Genomic DNA, 19,347 nt, shown 5'->3' on the forward strand with positions numbered 1-19,347 from the left:
TTTTACAACACAAATATATCCACTGTAGTAAGTGGAACACTGAACAAAATAAATATTGTGTTTTACCATAAGCACATAAGTGTTCAAATTGTTCATGAGTGCAAATTCAAATAATGGCTTGTGTGTGCCATTTGACATCAGTATAGCCTTTTTAGCATCATTTAGGAGGGGTACATTAGAGGCTGGAGGAACTAGAATGATTTGTACACGCACGCTCTCTGTGACTTTGTTATTGTCCATCAGTGTCCATCTTTACGCCCATAGTATCCTCACAGAGGATTCAGAGGTGAGACTCAAGTCAACACTGACTGGTCTAATCTCATCTCAATGTAATCTGCTTCTCTTTGCCTTCGTGCTTCTGCTTATCGTCAGCCCTGACAGACTGGAGGTGTGTGCTGTTGAATGCTGATTGCATCCTGTGTAAAAACGAAGACCTTGCCAATATTTCCACAATGCAATATGAACTTTAAAATTAAATTTTGTGAAACATTATGGAACTGTATATTACTACATATTGTCACCTGCCCCTGAGGAATAAGGGTTGAATTATGTACATCATGGGAAAATATGTTTCAATATACCGGTAAATAAAACAAACATTTTGTCTTGTACTGTGCTGTGAATTTCGCATGAAACACTGAGGGGGGTGGGGAGGACGACAAAAAAATCACTGACTGTAAACAGCTGGGTAATCATTTAATACCAGGAGATATATTTGCAATTTCAAATCATAGAAAACAAAAAAACTTCAGTGCTACTACGTCAGTGTGTAACAAAACCTATGAACAGCGCTTAAGTTATAACAAAGCAGCATTGTGCTCAGCTGTGAGTGAGGTGACTGAGCCACATCAGTTATGGCTGATCTGCAGAACCAATGGTGGCCGTTATTTAGTGCTACCTTGGACTTCATGCTGAGAAAGAGCTTTTGGTCTACACTCAAAGGCGGATGAGGTGGAGACTGCACGTGCGTTTGAATCGCTCACTTCTATTCTGTCAGATAAGATACAGGATAGCCATACACACTACAGGTGTTCATGTTCTGATGAGTATCTCTGGAGTTGCAGGTTTGGTGTACAATTCATACAGTTAATTGTGTGTCTGAACAACCTAATGGGGGGCAGACTTTGGTAATTACTAGTGAGCTATGCACTGGCGTAACGCAAGTAGTTCAGGCCCCCCTGCAAGCTGTTGCAAGCAAAAAAAAGGGCTTAATATGTGGAGGGGGCCCGTTTCTTCAAGTCGAGGGCCCATGTGGGCCCTCCTGCCTTGCGGGGGCTGCAGGGGTATACTTTACGCCCCTGGAGCTATGCAAGGTATCTCACCAGATTCATTTTAAAGTTAAGACAGTTCATATCTCGCCTTAATGAAGGACATTGAGCCATCACATTTGTACTTGCTTTTTTGTTTATAATTTGGTTTAAAGCACATCCTGTTAAAAATCCAATCACAGATTCTTTCAACCGTCTCTGATCTATCATAAAACTATCATAGAGCCTTGTGACTCGGTCTACCAAGATAAACAAAGCTCTCTCACAGTACAGTAGGAGGTATGCCACTTGCTACATTTTTTAGACATATTCTGACAGTCAATAGGGATTTCTGTTTCTCTAATGAGGCTTTAAGAAAACGTAGTGGTAAAAACATCTTGCATATGCTGAAGGACCAAGCCTGCATTTTCTGAAAAACCCTCGTTCTGCAAATGTAAGAGCATGGTGATAATACAAGACACTTGTAACAGCAGTGGTAAAAAAACAAAAACAAAACAAAAACACAATAAAAAACCGAATAATAATAAACGTAACCTTAACAGTGCAAAGCTTAACATCGACAACAGTACTTCTGAACAAATGGTACAAAGTTGTGCATTTACTATCAGCAGTGCTAGCTCCGCAACACAGAAGGGATAAGCCGCCTTCAGGTACTGCGAGTGGGGATCCAGGTTAAGCCTTCAGTACCGTGCCAATCCTTAACAGCTGTCTGTGCTACAGAGCCTGCCTGCCTTTTGGCCTTCTGATTCTCCATTCAAGTAAATACAGGTTCTCTCTCTTTCTCGCTCGCTCGCTCTCGCTTGCTCTCGTTCACCCTATTCAGTCTTCCACATGTTGTTCAGCATCTTGACCACCTCCTCGTAGAGCACAAACACGATGGCCACGTCCAGACATACTCGGCCCAGCCGGGGAACCGTGCCTTTGTAAAACCTGCAGCAGAGTAGCACTTGGTCAGAGGGAGGAATGAGGCCATTCATTATATTTATTTTGACTACAATTGGTATAGACATGAGTGAGTGAGTGAATGAATGAATGAATGAGGGCAGGCACTTCATCAGACGCACAAAGTGAAAGAGCAAGTGAATGAATGAATAAATAAGTGACTGTGTTGACATGTATGCCAGCGATGCTGAGTCCATAACAGCAGTAGCCTAGCGATGAACAAGCACAGGCCCAAGTTACTTACGCTTGCGGCCCCTCTTGCTTGAGAATCTGGAATGCACAGTCCACCGTGTTTTTGTAGCGATGGGCTTCCAGACCCTGCAAAGCATTCGACAGGATTCACAGAATGAGATTAAGAGATTTAATAGCACTTAGCCAGAGCAGTGAGATGAGACCAAACTCTTTGGCATACAGGTGAGCAGCATGAATGAAAATAGTCCAACCACTCACAACAACACTTCTCTCTTGTCCACTCCCACACAGTCTTATGTTGCAGGATGTTACTGGTCTGGTCTTGTTATTTTTAAGGCAACAAAATACCACTGTTATACTGCCAAAAATTGCGGCGCAGCGCACTAAGCCCCCCACATTTGGGCTTACATTGCCCACAATTTGATTTCATACAACAGTGTTTCCTACAGAATGTTCGTTTCTCAAGATGGTGGAGGGGTTAGCCGGTATCAGAGAAACTGGACTATCATTGGAAAGGCTATGTTGTGCAGTTTCATTTTAAAAATGTGTTGAAAACCCCTAAAAGTATACATTTTCTGGTGAAGCAACTCTAGAAATAACATTCACAACACAATATCTTCATATCTTGCCTAGTCAAGGTGGTGGGTGGTTGCCTTAAAGGTGTGGTATGTAACAATTTTAGTAGTTTATTTCCAGAATGTATGCTGACCATTCACAAATGGTACTTTTTCCACAAACACATACCACCACCGTCAAATTCTACATATTCATACTATTACATATTAGTTTATTGGTTAGTATTCATGAAAAGATCAAATTTAGGGAGTAGGCAGCAGATTCAATGAGCAGCATAGGTGCAATACCTACTCTGGCCACCATCCTACATACTGCTCCTTTATCAATTAAATCCAAGGACCTTGACTCAACATAACTCAAAAGCATTTAGATGCAGGGTCTGCAGTGCCTAATTCTGCATAGTCATAGTTCGTCTTGTTTACAGTTGAATGATAAGGAGTTGGACACCGACCTGCATTCTGGTCTTGATCACATCAAGGGGTGTGTTGCCAAACACACTAGCAGCGCCGGCAGTGGCCCCAAACATAGCCGTCACTACGGGATGCATGTCACGCCTAGGGTCATCACCTAGGAAACACAAAGTCAGAGGTCACAACTAGCCCACATAAGTCCTACCTGCCATGAAGTTACATTTGTACACTTATATGTATATTATGTACATGTAAATTATATAGAATACAAGATACAAGGGTGGGGAAGATCTGCTAACCTTTATACCAGTTCCTTAATAGGTTCATGACGTAGAAGCGGATGGCCTGATTGCTCCCTTGCTTCAAGACCGTTGCAGTGAGCCCCTGGTAGGTGCCTCGGATGCCTGTGAAGTTCAACAGGGCCTATTTTTATATGATGCAATGTCATGTGCACAGCACGCGACCAATAGGAAACTATGACACTCTGGAGTCCAAACACACTTTGAAGTCCTGTCATTACTACCCCGTGGCACGGGGATGTAAACAAGCAGCAATCCAGGGATGGTCGATTGCCAAGGTTAAACTCGAGCATGAAAACAACAAAGGCGATCAACACAAGGAAGATCTCTAGTTATTTTTTGTTTGATTGTATTTCATTGATGTTTTGAGCCCTTACGACCCTTCCTCAGGCTATATGCAACTTTAAGTCTGAGGAAAGGCTGTGGGTTGAAAACAAATGTTAACAAAGGGAGCTCTGACTTCAGTGTACAGAATCTTGTACACGATAAAGGCACTGAAATTTTCTTTCTTTGTTTATAGATAACTCGAAGTTCGACAACTACAGTCTACAATAGCTGTGTTAATTTACCTTGGTCCCTTATGATTTCCCGAACTCCATGAAAGAAGCCACGATACCGCGGGCTTAATGAGCACTGGTCATGGATAAACTTCACCTGAGATGAAAAATTGAAAAGTGCAATTGATTATAGATAACAAATTATAGAGTGCAAATACAAACACCTTAATTACACAGTTACTGACCAATAAATATTGTACAGAGCTGAATGTGGTTGAATAATTTTTCAAATTTATTCAAACCTTGCTGCTATGCAGTAAACCTAGTGTTTCTACGCACTAAACCTACTTTATCAAAGCTACTACTACTACTAATCATAGTAAAAGAAAACAATTGCCCATACTTGTAATAAATAAAAACTGTCGCTACTGTACCTTGAGCGTTTCCATTGGACAGACGACGATCACGGCCTCGGCAATGCCAGCCCCTAACCCACACAGCAGGCTGCGCGTGTTGTCCAGGCGACCGGTGGAGTCCCTCATGGGGCTACTCAGCACCTCGAAGGTTCCAAACCTGCAGAACGTACACAGACACATTATGGGTCAGTAAAACAAAGGAAATACGCACTCCGGGCTTCTTAATTAAGATGTATATTTTCTGTAATTTATTTTTTCAGACTAACGTTTCGACACGCGTCTTCATCAGTCCTTAGAGGACAGTCCTTAGAGGACTCTGATATAGACCCGTGTCGAAACGTTAGTCTTAAGGCACTGAAAAAATTAATTACAGAAAAAAAGACATCCGTGTGGCACCAGATTCTTTTTCCTTTGTACACATTATGAGTCAGATTACGGTTCAGTCAACTCCAGTGTCCCAAAACGTTACAGTGCTTTGAAAAATGAAGAGGGAGTGAAAAGGGCTAGATTTGTCGATTTTGCTAAGGTGTCGCTCCAAGGGCAAGAATTAGAATGTGTGCCCTTCAAAATATCTTTGTAAGGTCTCTTTCAAAATAAGTCTCATTCACGACTGGAAGTACATACATAGTGCAGGCATACAAAGAGGTAAGCTTAGGGGTGGAAAAAGGTGAGAGGTGTCACAAAAGTGTGGCAGAGGAGTTAAGTTTTGTTTTGTGGTTTTGTTTTTTGTTTTGTCAATGGGAAATGACCCAAGCCAGATTTGAACCTGAGTCCTCATGCTGCAACACATTTTTGCCCTACGCCAGGTGCATTAGTGCCCTCCACTATTAGCGTGACAGAGATTATGTTGCCAGGTGTCTGCCAGGTGCCAGATTATAGTTCATTAGACAGATTATATTTCATAATACAGAAGACACATGCTTGCAGAGTGGGATTTGGGACTGGTGACAGATTATGTGGCATTAGGTGGCATGTAATGGCCTGAGATGTCTCTTACCGTACGGCCGATTTGGGGATGGAGCCGTAGAGGAGGGAGCTGAGGCCTCGGTACAGGCCTCTCAGCCCGTGATCCTGCACGGTCAGCTTCACACAGTCTCCTGTGGACACACGACACACACACAAATGCTGATCGGTTAATCTGCTTCAAGCAGTGAGAGCTTACAACTCTGTGGTTTAAGGCTAAACGAAAAGCCACGTGTGTTTAAGCGATGCTCCTTCCTTTCCTTACCGATGCCCCTGTATCTGGGGTTGGTGCCCCGCCCATCCAGCTGGAGCTGTGTCTTCACATATTCTGTTGGGAAGGTGATGCATATCTCAATCCCTCCGGCAACCCCACCTGTGACGGAAAAAGGATATCAAGTTAGCACTTTTATTTATCCCCATGGGGCAGTTGTATTTGCAGGACCCTCATCATGATCAAAATGTTCCCTGCCGCTGTAACACACAACATATCATATTCCATAAAGATAAACCTACAATGATGCACTTCTATGACAAAATATTGTTTATTTAGTTGTGCATTTGCTTTTATCTTCAAAATGCCCATATATTAGGACATGAAACTATGCAGTCTGTGACAGTGCACTGCAGTGTGTTGTGCCAGCTGTACGTCTTCCTACACCTGCAAAACAACCGCAGGTGGTAATCAAGCCTGCCAGGAATCCGCTGCCCCATGATTCCCCCCAAAACATACACAGCCAGGCAAAACATATCTGTTGGTAACGTATAGATGTCCATGAGTTTTCACTGAGAGGATAATGCTGTAGTAGAAGATCCTTCATATGAGAACAGTGCAAAACAAACCCATGTAGCCCTGCATGAGGTTTTTGGCCAAGACATGGGCAGGCAGCTGGTTTGGGGGGTGGTCACTATTGGGCAGCACAGCACTGCAAGGAAGGGTTAATGTTTACAAAGGTCGGTTGTCTAAAATAAAGAGAATAAAAGGGAGTTTTGACATCACCTCGCAATATAATGCGATGTAATTAGCCTACACGTATTGTTTGGCGATTGTCAACAACAAACACACAAGTTATTGCACTTCTTAAATGAACCGCGATTGTGGTTGACAAGGGCAACTGTTCCCGCAAAATGAGCTGAGCTAGCGATAGTAGTAGGCTAACAATAATGGCATTCCAGACACCGGCTGTCAACAGGGCTACTAGTCTACATTATAAAAGAACGCAATGGTTTCGTGTTATTTACCTGCGAGGATGGCTTTCCCAGGATGTGTTACTTTCCTTCCACCAATTGCAGCTGCAGCCAATGTCCTGTTTGAAGAAGACGAATGGTAGAAATCCTGGGAGCGGTAGGCTGCAGCAGTGCCAGCTGGATTCGCGCTAACGTTTCCCAAACATGAGGATGGAATTGAGGTCAATGGATGCTGTTGCTGCTGCGAGCATCCACCCTTCAAACCTACATTTCTACACGGACCTTCTGTAATAGAAAACGGTCTCCACAACGATGACATGGCTGTCTTCGGTCTGTAGGTAACTGCAAGCACAGGCAAACGTTAATTCACTGATATTCAGACACAATCCTGAGCCAAGGACCGTCTGGCGCTTTAGCCAATTGGCTGCAGCCAACACAATAACAGATGGACCACTGTCGTACGTGTGTGGTGACCCCACCCTCATGAATAATTAAGCGATTGAGGTATTCTAGAAAGGGGATTGGACAGAATTGATCAGCATATAAATTGTGCGCTCACGCCTACTTAATATGAAAACATTTTTTTTTCTAAAACGAGACTACTAGGTCACTGGACTGATGCGGTTATTTCTCTGATGGGATAGCTTTAAACAGCTGTAGAAGCCTATCTATTTGTTTCTGGCAAGCTGCTACTAGCAGATGTTGAAAATATTCTCTAATATTTTCCCATCAAAATAGCCTGTTTATTTACATACTATTTCTTACATTGTTTTCACGAACACATCGGCCAGTTGTGAGATAGATAGATAGATAGATAGATAGATAGATAGATAGATAGATAGATAGATAGATAGATAGATAGATGGATGGATAATTGTGTCATTTACTCTTAGGCTTTGAAAAACTGGCCATCGACATGTGCTTAGAAAATATGGTATGATAGGCTACTCCAGCGCGTTGCCCATCAACTGAAAACTGAAGGGATCTGGGGATCAATGTCCACCATAAAGACCTGCTGACTGAGCAATGGAGAGCATCCTGAGTGTATAGGTAGCCTGATGCCATGCCAAGATAATGGCCCAGCCTGAGGCCATGCAGAGGGGCCATTGGGAGTGTGTTGCACTCATCTGAATACAAACATACCTGCAGGGCACCCATGGCAGCTGGGAGAGCGTGAGAGCCAATGGGAGTACTGTACATACACTCGCCGCCGCTTTATTAGGTACACCTTGCTAGTACCGAGTTGGACCCCCCTCTGATGCACTGTTGGCACTGCATCAGACTGTCTTGACCATCCCTGGATCTCAAATGGTGCACTTGTGCTCTTCGGGCACTATGTTTCAGTGCGTAACTAACATGCCATACGCACTGAAACATAAACACTAAAGTGCACAAGTGCACCATTTGAGATCCAGTGTCTACATGCCCAAATATGTTGAGCTGCAGCTGCCGCCTTGTGTATGGCTGATCAGAAATTTGCATCAATGAGCAGTTGGGCAGGTGTGCCTAATTAAGAGGCCTGTATATGAATGCATTGTCATTGGTGAGAGCCCAACATACATAAAAGCCATTTCACACCTGGGGATGGCAGTGCTCAGACCAGACCTTTGTATAGTCTGTATAGAAGCCTATATACTCTGCAGCCACAGTTATGACAGATAGCTTGAAAAGAGACCTATTTGTGTGTGTGTGTGTGTGCGTGTGCGTGCGTGCGTGCGCGTGCGTGTGCGTGTGTGTGTGTGTGTGTGCGTGTGCGTGTGCGCGTGCGTGTGTGTGCGTGTGTGTGTGTCTGGCTATATTTGTTTACACATGTGTGTATTAATCTTCTCTCAAGAATGCCCCTTAAAATACAGCTGGGGATTTAATAACCCTCACCAGTTCTACGTACATGTAGTTCCACCAAGCTCCACATTGCGTCTCACTAAGCCTAACTAAACCATAGCTGTGAAGGCCGAGACAGCTCTGCCACAAACCTGCCGCCTGGTGGCTGAAACATGAAATTAAATGTTTTGATTAAATGAAAATGTTTTGATTAAAATACACGCTACTATGAAATGAATATGAATCCATTATATTTCTGTGATATTATTATTGCTATTAGGCCTCTACTTTGCCCATTCCCTGATAAAAATGAACGAACAAATGTGTGAATGACAACAATTCATAATCAAACCAGAAGCATAATGAATCATTTAATAGGGTATAGTTCAACAGATAGCTGGAGCTCCGGGTTAATAAAGTGGCTGTGATAGGAGAGCAGCTCCATCAGTTTCCCCTCCTCTACTTCCTCCTGGCTGTCGCCCTCACTCAGGTAGCACACCTTCACCTGAACACATGTACATGCACAGTATGTATGTACGTATATGTACAAATTCCAACTCCATTGAAGTTGGGACATTAAATTGTAAATTGTGAATAACAACAAAATACTATCATTTTCAAACCATCCCATTCTTACAGACGGAAAACATCAAAGAACAAAGAAAGAACAAGAACGCATATCAGCTGTTAAAATGATTGTTTTGGGGATATTCATGAAAACTACTTACAACTTACTACTTACAAATCTCAAGAAATGTGAGGGATGTACTCACTTCTCTATCTACTCTCTGTCTATTTGTCTGTCGATTTGTTTGTCTATTTGTCTGTCTGTCTGTCTGTCTGCACTCACTACAGGTTTGCGCTTCTGCTCTTCTGCTCCACAAAGTTGATCTATCTATCTATCTATCTATTATTATTTATTTTTTTTCTTATTTTTTTTTAATGTTTTGTATGTCTTTTATAATGTATTGTTTGTTCTTATCTGGACCTTGAGTCTGTGAATAAAGTTTATATGTATCTATTTATCTATGTGCGTTCACTCACGTCCAGGTTGGTGATGGGACAGCTGCTCTTCTGGCAGTACAGCAGCAGCTGCTCCACGAAGCTGAGCTCCAGGTAGGCATTGAGCGAGAGGGAGTAGAGCTGCCCACACATCATCACCAGCTCCAGCAGCTCCTCCTCCACCGGCTGGTAGCAGTTGTCCATCTCCACGGACAACACCTGCCAAGGTCAAAAGGTCAAAGGTCACGGTAGAGGTCAAAGCACTTTTAAAAAAAGGAAGGTCACCTGGGAAACTGCCGTTGTCATTGTGACACAGCACTCCACAGCGTGCAAGTTGGCACTGGGCCCTGGGGACAAAAGACCTCCGTAGCTTGTCTGTCCTTCAGGGGATGTCCCGGAGTCTGTAGGCCATCATGCTCCTCTCTTTGGTGAAGATGGAGGGCATGGGCTCAACACAGGGTGGGCATGGGGGTGCCCGTCCGATATAGAGTGCAGTCTGCTCTGGATCCTCTTCTGTAGTAGTGTGGTTCTTAACCTGGGGTGCGCCAGAGATTTCAGGGGGTGCACGGTATTTTGTTTGGGTTGAGGTTGTAACCAAAATTCTGCTTCCAAACATTATAATTAGGCCAAAATGGCGACAAAATTAAAACATGTTTTGGTCCCCATGTAAAGTCATTAAAATATTGATTCATTTCTAAAGCAAGAATCAATGTAATTTATCACTTAAACAATTTTTTAGTCCGTAAATACATGTAGAAGTTTGGGTTGGGTGTGCGCGGCTTGTCTTGGGCACAGGTTGGGGGTGCTTCAAGAAAAATAGGTTAAAAACCTAGAGTCTCCAGCTCCATGCCCACCACCAGGAAAGCTGACAGGAGGGGAGAAAGGGGTCACCAGGCAGACATGGGGCCCAGATTTGGGTCATCAAAATTGTATGTACTGGATTTGGGGTCCTTTCAGGTGGCTTTGTCCTGGGCCCAGCCAAAGCTGTCAGCGGCCCTGTCCACCACCACAGACCATGCTTTCCTCACCAGTTGGTCCAGCATTTCTTACCCTAAATGTCTGTTTAGACTCCTCCTTTAGTTGTGGGACATGTACTGTCAGTCGGGGGGCAGCGGCAGATCGCGGCAAGGGGTCTTTTCAGCAGGGCTTTGAACCGTTATTTTTTTCCAAACGTTCCGTTCCGAACAGAAACGGAATTATAACGTTTCCGGTTATGGGTTCCACCAATAAATTGACGTTCCCGAACCGGTTAGAACAAAAAAATATTGTTCCCGGAACGGTTAATTTCGTTCCTGTCAGCTGATTACTCCCCATAGGTCTAACTGACGTTAATTAACCATATAAGTAGAGCGGCTACAAGGCCAATTTGGCTTGAATCGTGCAAATTATGATACAAGCATGAAACTTGGCAGGTATGTGCTTAAGACCAATACAATCAAATCTACCTGATTGGCCACTTGAAATGGCGGCCATTTTCCAAGATGGCCGCCAAAAAGGGCTCCAGAAATGGATTTATTGCATAGAATTGACCTAGAAATTTATGATTAAAGCATGAAAATCAACATGTATGTGCTTAAGACATATACGATCAAATCTACCTGATTGGCCACTTGAAATGGCGGCCATTTTCCAAGATGGCTGCCAAAAAAGACCCCAGAAATTGATTTATTGCATAGAATTGACCTAGAAAATGATGATACAAGCATGAAATTCAACATGTATGTGCTTAAGACCAATATGATCAAATGTACCTGATTGGCCACTTGAAATGGCGGCCATTTTCCAAGATGGCTGCCAAAAAGACACCAGAAATTGATTTATTGCATAGAATTGACCTAGAAAATTATGATACAAGCATGAAATTCAGCATGTATGTGCTTAAGATCAATACGATCAAATCTACCAGATTGGCCACTTGAAATGGTGGCCATTTTCCGAGATGGCCGCCAAAAGGACCCCAGACATTGATTTATTGCATAGAATTGACCTAGCAAATTATGATACAAGCATAATGATGAAACTCGGCTTGTATGCGATTAAGACCAATAGGCCTACAATCAAGTCTACTTTATTTGCTACTTAAAATGCTGGCCATTTTCCAAGATGGCGGCCAAAAAGACCCTAGAAATTTGCAAATGTCATATGTGCATATTGCAAATTCGGTGGAAATAATTGTTCACTCTCCTTAAATCTGTTAGCATGGATGATGAAATGATAAAGATATTAAAAATATTCTGCAATGACACATAAGCCACTCACAGTATGACACACAAATAGCATGGTGATGACATGCTAATACCAGTTCTTAATTTAATATCAATGGAGGCAGTGCCCCCCCCCAGGAACCATAGTGTGTGCCCTCAAACGGGTATCTATCGGGGCTGGCTTAGCCAGCTTGCTGTGGTGGTGGTTGCTACTAGGTTTTCCGTCTGCAACTTGGACCTACGGCCCTGATAGAGACTGGTCTTTTCTGCCAGCACGGTTGCACCTGCGGATGTTGTGTACTGAACATGCTGGAAATTCCCCCTTGTGCCAAGGCCTGGTTTGCTATTGGGGAATACCACTTGGTATTGGGGGCCTCGCTACACCTCTGTGGGCTCCACCTGCACATCGGTTACACCCAGACGGGTGGTTTCTGTGCCCTGGGTTCCCTCCACTGCGTGCTCTCCGTGGTATTGGATGTCCGGACGCTGCCTTTGTGCGCCTGGTGCCTAGCCTCTCTTTTTCCAGTGTTTCTACAGAAAGAGAACTATAGGTTACCGAGGGTAACTCTGGTTCTCTGAGGGAGATGAACGAGACATCTCACTAGATTGCTACACTCACCCACAAGCTCAAAGGTTAGTTGCCTCAGATTGAAGCTCAGAGCCCAGTGCACCTGGGCTTTGTCTCCGAGAGGGCGGGATCCCCAGCTGTGCAGCATGACGGCAAGATTGAAAGCAACTTTTGGCAAATGGTCGCGGGCGTTACCCATAGTGAGATGTCTGGTTCATATGCCTCAGAGAGCTGGGGTTACCATTGGTAGCCTATAGTTATATACCTTTTTCCTTGATTGTGTTTCCTTCTATGATGAAATCATTGGAAATTCAAACAGTGAATGTTAACATTGATTTGGGCTACATCTGCTAGATTAATTGCAATTAATGAAGTTCTAGTGTCTTCTTTGATGGCCATCTTTTAAAAATGGCTACCATACATTCTCAAGTTGCAAATGAGTGGATTTGATTATAGGCCTATTGCTCTTAAGCACAAACACACAAAATTACATACTTGTATCATCATTTTTTTTGCTCACCTTTGGGCTAAATTCAGCCTTTTTTGTGGCCATATTATAAAATGGCTTCCATTTCCAAATGGCTTCCATTCCATTTGATTGTATTGTTTTTTTTGCACATTCATGCCAAAATTGATGCTTGTATAATAACTTGCTTGATCAATCCTGTGCAACAAATACATTTCTATGGTATTTTTTGGCGGCCATCTTGGAAAATCGCCGTCATTTAAACTGGAAAATTACTTAGAATGTATTGTGCTGGTCTTAAGCACATAAGTGCCACATTTCTTGGTTGTGCTTGTATCATAATTTCCTTTCTCAATTCTGTGCAACAAATCCATTTTTAGAGTTTTTCGTGGTGGCCATTTTGGAAAATGGCCACCATTGCAAATGGCAAATCAGACAGATTTGATCGTATTGGTCTTTACCAAATACATGTTGAATTTCATGCTTGTATCATACTTTTGTAGGTCAATTTTATGCAATAAATCACTTTCTTGGGTCTTTTTTGGCGGCCATCTTGGAAAATTGCCACCATTTCAAGTGGCCAATCAGGTAGATTTGACCGTATTGGTCTTAAGCACATACATGTTGAATTTCATGCCTGTATCATCATTTTCTAGGTCAATTCTATGCAATAAATCTATTTCTGGGGTCCTTTTTGGCGGACATCTTAGAAAATGGCCGCCATTTGAAGTGGCCAATCTGGTAGATTTGATTGTATTGGTCTTGAGCACATATATGTTGAATTTCATACTTGTATCATAATTTTCAAGGTCAATTACATGCAATAAATCAATTTCTGGTGTCTTTTTTGGTGGCCATCTTGGAAAATGGCCGCCATTTCAAGTGGCCAATCAGGTAGATCTTATCATATTGTACTTGAGCACATACATGTTGAATTTCATGCTTGTATCACAACTTTCTAGGTCAATTCTATGCAATAAATCCATTTCTGGGGTCTTTTTTGGCGGCCATCTTGGAAAATGGCCGCCATTTCAAGTGGCCAATCGGGTAGATTTGATCGTATAGGTCTTGAGCACATACTTGCCGAATTTCACGCTTGTATCATAATTTGCACGATTTTTCCTGTAGCCGCTCTACTTACAAGAAAGACAGAAGTGCAAATGACTCGGCCTACATTCCAAACTGTTTATTCAAGAGTTTATTCCAGAATTTTGTCATTCAGGGACGACCTAAGCGGAGAAGAAACCTCAATAATGAAAATGCGTGCTCCACGCTGCCTTGGGTCACGGGGAGCGCTATGATAGACATTGTGAGTTTGTGCATATTTGAAACGGCCATGGATGCCCAATAACGTTGAACATTCTCGATGCGCTTTACACGCTCTTCTCTGCAATGTCTTACAATGATGCAATGAAAACTCTGCCCTATTGTATGACAGTGGTTTCTCTTATTTAAGATGTGGAGTGGAGACTTTGTAATCCACAGCTCTCACTCCATTCAGTGTCTGATGTCACACAGGATGTGAACCTCAGCTGTCATGGTAACAGGAAAATAATTACTTTTTTTTTTAGTTTAAGGAACGGTATTAACCGGTATTAACCGGTATTAACCGGTTACCATTATTTTTAAATAAGTGTTCCCGTTCCAGAACATAAAAAATAATAACGTTTCCGGTTTCGTTTCTGTTCCCTGTAAAATACAAAAAGTTTCCGGTTTTCGTTTTCGTTCCTTGAACCGGTTCAAAGCCCTGCTTGTCAGCGCTAAAGGAGGGGGCGTGGTGGCTGTTTGGGTACTTGATCTGCCGCTACGCCCTGCTGACAGTGCGTGTCCTCCAACTGGAGGATGAGTCTAAACCAGGCTTTATGCTACCACTGCAGGCCACAGCATAGGAAAGCGCACTGTCCAAGAACAGAAGTCTGTTGCAGACATTCTCTCAATGTTACAGACAAGTTGTACCCCGGCACACCTCCCTCTAAAGGCCCATGAATTTGTTTCAGTAAAATGGTTCCTCAAGAGTGTGTGAATGACTTGTGTATTTGTCTCCACCTGCTGGCAGCACACACACACATACACATACTGGGTGGACAGACAGAAAAACATACTATATGTGTATGTGGGTCAGTGACGTTTCAGCAGCAGCACACATCAGGGTGGCACAACCACAGCCAATGCTACTATTTTATGGATTGCATTGTATGGAAACTACAGTTCTTTTATAAGCCTTTCAACCCTGTTTTAATACAGAGATGTGTGTGTGTGTGTGTGTGTGTGTCTCTCTCTCTCTCTCTCTCTCTCTCTCTCTCTCTCTCTCTCTCTCTCTCTCTCTCTCTCTCTCTCTCTCTCTCTATCTATCTTTTAAGGCTATACCTGTAAATGGCTCCAGAAGTGTGGTAGGATGTCTCTGAAGAGCGGTTTTGGGCTGATGTCCTGCTCTCCGAAGTTGCACTCGGACATGGTGAAGGAGACGAGCGGTATCTTGGGCAGCAGGATCCTCTGCAGCCTGTCCAAGTTGACGATTCCCTCCACGTCCACCTCCACGCAGAGCTTGGGGCAGCTACGCACCAGCGACACCCAGGCCTGTTCCCATACCACCTATTTATATAGGGACAGCCTCGGCTTGAGTTGTAGGGGGATGAGGGGGGATGCCATCCCCTTATAATGAAAATGGTCTAAAATCATCCCCCTCAATGAAAATTCACAAAAATCATCCGCCTCTAAAACAGGCATCCTTTCTTCACATATTGTGTTAAAATTGCACGTTTAGTAACTATATTTTCAAAAATGTCTTGGGGGAGAAACCCCCAAAAATCACAACCCATCTCTGACCATCCCCCCTGCTTTGATTTTGCAACTCGACCACTGGGGACAGCTGGGGTGTCGTACAAGGGGGTAAAGTGTGACTGAGTTACCAGGGCCCCCTGTATATAGGGGGCCCACACAGTGTCTGATTTATGAAGATTTATCGTTGGGGGTTGGGGGGGGGGGTCCATTGGAGCTGATTGTACATAGGGCCCACAATTTGCTGCTACGCCCCTGAGGAACAGACAGACTAGTTTGAAACGCAGACAACATGTTTTCAATACAAAACACCCCCTTCCCCCTCCCTACACACTGACACACACACACACACACACACACACACACACACACACACACACACACACACACACACACACACACACACATTCTGTCTAAAAGGGCTCAAATTTTCTTTCATACCACATAGGTTATTATCAAAATGACAATGACAAAGTCTGTGTAATGTTGTAGCGGTATAGTGCACTTTGTCAGGTCAATTGTCACTTTAAAATAGTCAGGTGTTCCAATTGGGAGGGAAAGTGGAAAACAGCGCAGTTACGTTCCAACCACCAGTGCGATCCTATTGAAACTCCCATAGACAAGTTTTTAAAAAAAAAAAAATCCCACAAAGATATGACGCTGAACTATCACAACAGACACATGTTTCAGCTTACACAATAAGATGAACTACTACCTGTCGAAATCTTGAGTCATTTTTTGCCCTTTTAAGAAAAGTAGAAATTGTGCCAATCTGCTCAGAAACGGACTACAGCTCCCAGCATGCTGTGCTTCGCGCCTCATTGACAAACACAGAGAAACAAACGAACGCAAGTTCTTCGCGTTTCTTCACATTCTTGTAATCATGTGAGTTCCATATTGGCGTCTTATTACACATATATACACTCGATTAATTTGGTTTGGTTTTAGCTTCTCTAGTAGATATGATGGCTTCTGTAATGACGAGTAACCACCTCTCTGGCTAATGTTTGGCTATGCTAATTTGGCTATGCTAATTACATGAAGTAAACACGTCACACATGCGAGTCAGTGTAGTTCTGTATTAGCTTTTTTAAGAATATTAAAATCAGTTCAGATCAGTTAAAAACCGAACAATTTACCACCTGAATAGATCAAACGGGCCAACATGCATATTATATGACAGCCACTGCTCCCACTTCGTCGTCAGGACTGAGATGTAATTTTTTAAAGAAAAGAAACATTCATTTGATGCAGAGGCTTGGAACGTTGCCAGCAGGGGGCGATGAGATTACTTTCCCTCCCAATTGAGGAACTGTGTGTGCATTACTATCTGCTTACTGTATGTATCTAACTACCTGTGAGTGCGGCTCCTCGTTGTGGCATTTGAGCCTCAGGCACTTCAGGCTGCTTCTGCCACCACAGCGGTAGCCTTTGCCCCCCTGTCCATCCCCCTGCCGCTGTGACGCGCCCAGCGCCTGCAGCAGCTCGTCCGAAACGCAGCTGTAGCTGAGAGACAGCCACTCCAGCCTGTGGAAGTGGCCCAGCAGGAGGGAGAAGTCCGGGTGGTTGTGTACGGGCTCCGAGGATGCAAAGAACCCCTCCAGATCCAGAGAGAGGATCCCACCGCCGGCGCCACCACCACCGCCTTTCCCACCGAGGTACTGCTGAGCGTGGGCCAGAGGCCTCAGGATCTTCAGCCCGTGCGTCAGCGTCACCCGACTCCCCCAGAGGCTCAGGTGCTGCAGGTGTGTGGACGCGTGGCCCAGGAACTGCGCGAGACTGTTCACGATGTTGCTGCGCGTGCTCCGCGTCCAGGCCTCGCGGTGCAGCTGCAGGTTGCGCACGCCCAGCGAGCGTAGCCGCGCCCCGGAGTTGCACACGCCCTGGAAGAGGGCCTTGAGGGTCAGCTGCAGCCGACGCACCACGCTGACCCGCGAGCGGTAGGGCAACACCACCAGCACCTCAAGCTCCTCCAGGAAGGAGCCCAGCGTGCGCATGTAGCCGTCCGCCCGCTCCTGCTCCATGCACGCCGCCCCCCTGTTAGTAGACCGGCCCGTGAAGCGAAAGTGACGCGAGCGCCAAAGCGCCGGGGAGCGGGTGGCGCGGTGCCAGCGGCGGCAGACCAGAGAGGCGCGGGTGCGGTCACGATCGCCCAGCCAAAGCAGCACGTGCTGCAGACACACGTCAGGGAGCAGCTCCCAGCGAGCCCCCAACAACGGTGAGTCGTGGCCTTCCTCACTGATGTCAGCAGCAGCCTGCTCATGTCTCAATGCACCACCACCACCATAACCACCACCATCGTCATCACTGCAATTGCTGCTGCTGTTTGGGGTTACAGCATTGCGTCCTAGAGGTACTTCTCCATTCTGCTCCTCCCCTGAAGACTCACTATCAGCCAGTGTGTGCAGACTCATCCTTGAAGGGTCACAGGATTCAGTGGCTCCTCAAAGAGGGGAGATCCACAGCCTTTGGATTCTAGTGCATCAACCATTAGTTCTTCTGGGTTCCTGAGTAATTAAACAACTCTCTGTCTCTCCTCTTTGAAGTCTTTGAACTAATCAGCCTGCATTTTAGGTAACCTTTTACTGAGTCTGTTTTGAGCCACCCAAAATAATCTGACAGAGACATGAAACTTGTGTGTCTCTCTTCTAATGCATGACTCCCTGGTTCCCTGCCTCCTCAGGCTGTGTTTGGAACGGATAAGAACACTCTAAGTGCATGGCATTGTTGAGTCACAGCATTCTAAAAGCAAGCCTTTCTGAACCTTCTAGTCAGGTTCCTTGTGTAATTTAGTTTACTTTATTGTAAATTATGTACTTTTCGGAAACCCTAGAGTGTGAGGAATCAGAAAAGCTATGTTTTACAATTTCCCCAGGTAGCTATGGTGACCATATAGGGCTTTCAAAATGGCCACATTCCAATACCAATTTATTGATTGTCTCATCGTCAGGAATACCAATAAATTCATTTTTAGCAAATTATCATGTGGGATAAAAGATATTCCCATATAGTTTTGATCAATCGCCCATATTTGAGTTTTTGTTACACTTAATTTTGTTTTATTCAAAAAAATATCGGCATAATTGGCAAACTGTATTTTTTTTCTATTCACTATATTGTGTCATTTTGTATTTATTTCATGAACATTTTTGTTTTATTTAATATTATTTGTATCTGTTGTAGCCCTACTTTTTCCCCCTTACACTGACAAATATCTATTGTGTTTCATTTAAAAATATAGCCTATCACATGACATAAATGAGCACACATCTAAAGAGATGCTGTTCATGCCGAAAGGGAACATGAAGCGAGCTCAGAAACACCAACACCTGAAATAAAAGCACGACGGGAGGGTGGCTGAGCCGATCAGGGAGAGGCAGGAGGGGCACAGGGTCAGGACTTGGAGGGCAAAATACGGATGGAAGTGCCAAATGTGGCAGATATGGAGGGAGGAGATGCAGAGGTGGGAGAAGGAGAGGAAACGACGGGAGAAGGAGAGGAAGATAGAGGAGAAGGAGAGGAAGAGATGGGAGAAAGAGAAGAGACGTGTCAACCTAGCAGGTGGAGGAGAGTTTTGGCCGTGGTCTGTGAGGTGTTGACCTGTTGCAAGCAGAAGGAGGACAGAGATGAGGGAGAGCAGCAGCAGGAGGATGAGGCAGGGCAGCAGCAGTAGACCAGGAGACCAGACCAGACCACAAGGCAAGCACTTCCTTTTTGTCTTACTTCCGTAAAATAAAAGTAAGTAAAATAAAATAAAAAA

The 19,347-nt window shown here is 44.2% G+C and overlaps 2 protein-coding genes across 2 annotated transcripts; both read right to left on the reverse strand.

Annotated features, from left to right (window-relative positions):
* Positions 1–671: 671 nt before the first annotated feature.
* slc25a1a (solute carrier family 25 member 1a) lies at positions 672–7,167 on the reverse strand. Its single transcript, XM_063203010.1, has 9 exons — positions 6,803–7,167; positions 5,829–5,936; positions 5,598–5,697; positions 4,619–4,757; positions 4,257–4,341; positions 3,688–3,792; positions 3,430–3,545; positions 2,455–2,528; positions 672–2,198 (listed from the first exon to the last, which is right to left on the reverse strand). The coding sequence occupies exons 1-9, from the start codon at positions 7,065–7,067 to the stop codon at positions 2,084–2,086; spliced, it is 1,107 nt and encodes a 368-aa protein (XP_063059080.1). The 5' UTR covers positions 7,068–7,167; the 3' UTR covers positions 672–2,083.
* A 1,741-nt stretch (positions 7,168–8,908) lies between these two features.
* LOC134452548 (F-box only protein 39-like) lies at positions 8,909–18,282 on the reverse strand. Its single transcript, XM_063203004.1, has 4 exons — positions 16,943–18,282; positions 15,177–15,401; positions 9,614–9,790; positions 8,909–9,074 (listed from the first exon to the last, which is right to left on the reverse strand). Exons 1-4 carry the CDS (start codon positions 17,999–18,001, stop codon positions 8,937–8,939), a joined length of 1,599 nt encoding a protein of 532 aa, XP_063059074.1. The 5' UTR covers positions 18,002–18,282; the 3' UTR covers positions 8,909–8,936.
* Between the last annotated feature and the right edge of the window lie 1,065 nt (positions 18,283–19,347).

The sequence above is a fragment of the Engraulis encrasicolus genome, chromosome 7 (assembly GCF_034702125.1).
Source record: "Engraulis encrasicolus isolate BLACKSEA-1 chromosome 7, IST_EnEncr_1.0, whole genome shotgun sequence".
Classification (NCBI taxonomy): domain Eukaryota; kingdom Metazoa; phylum Chordata; class Actinopteri; order Clupeiformes; family Engraulidae; genus Engraulis; species Engraulis encrasicolus.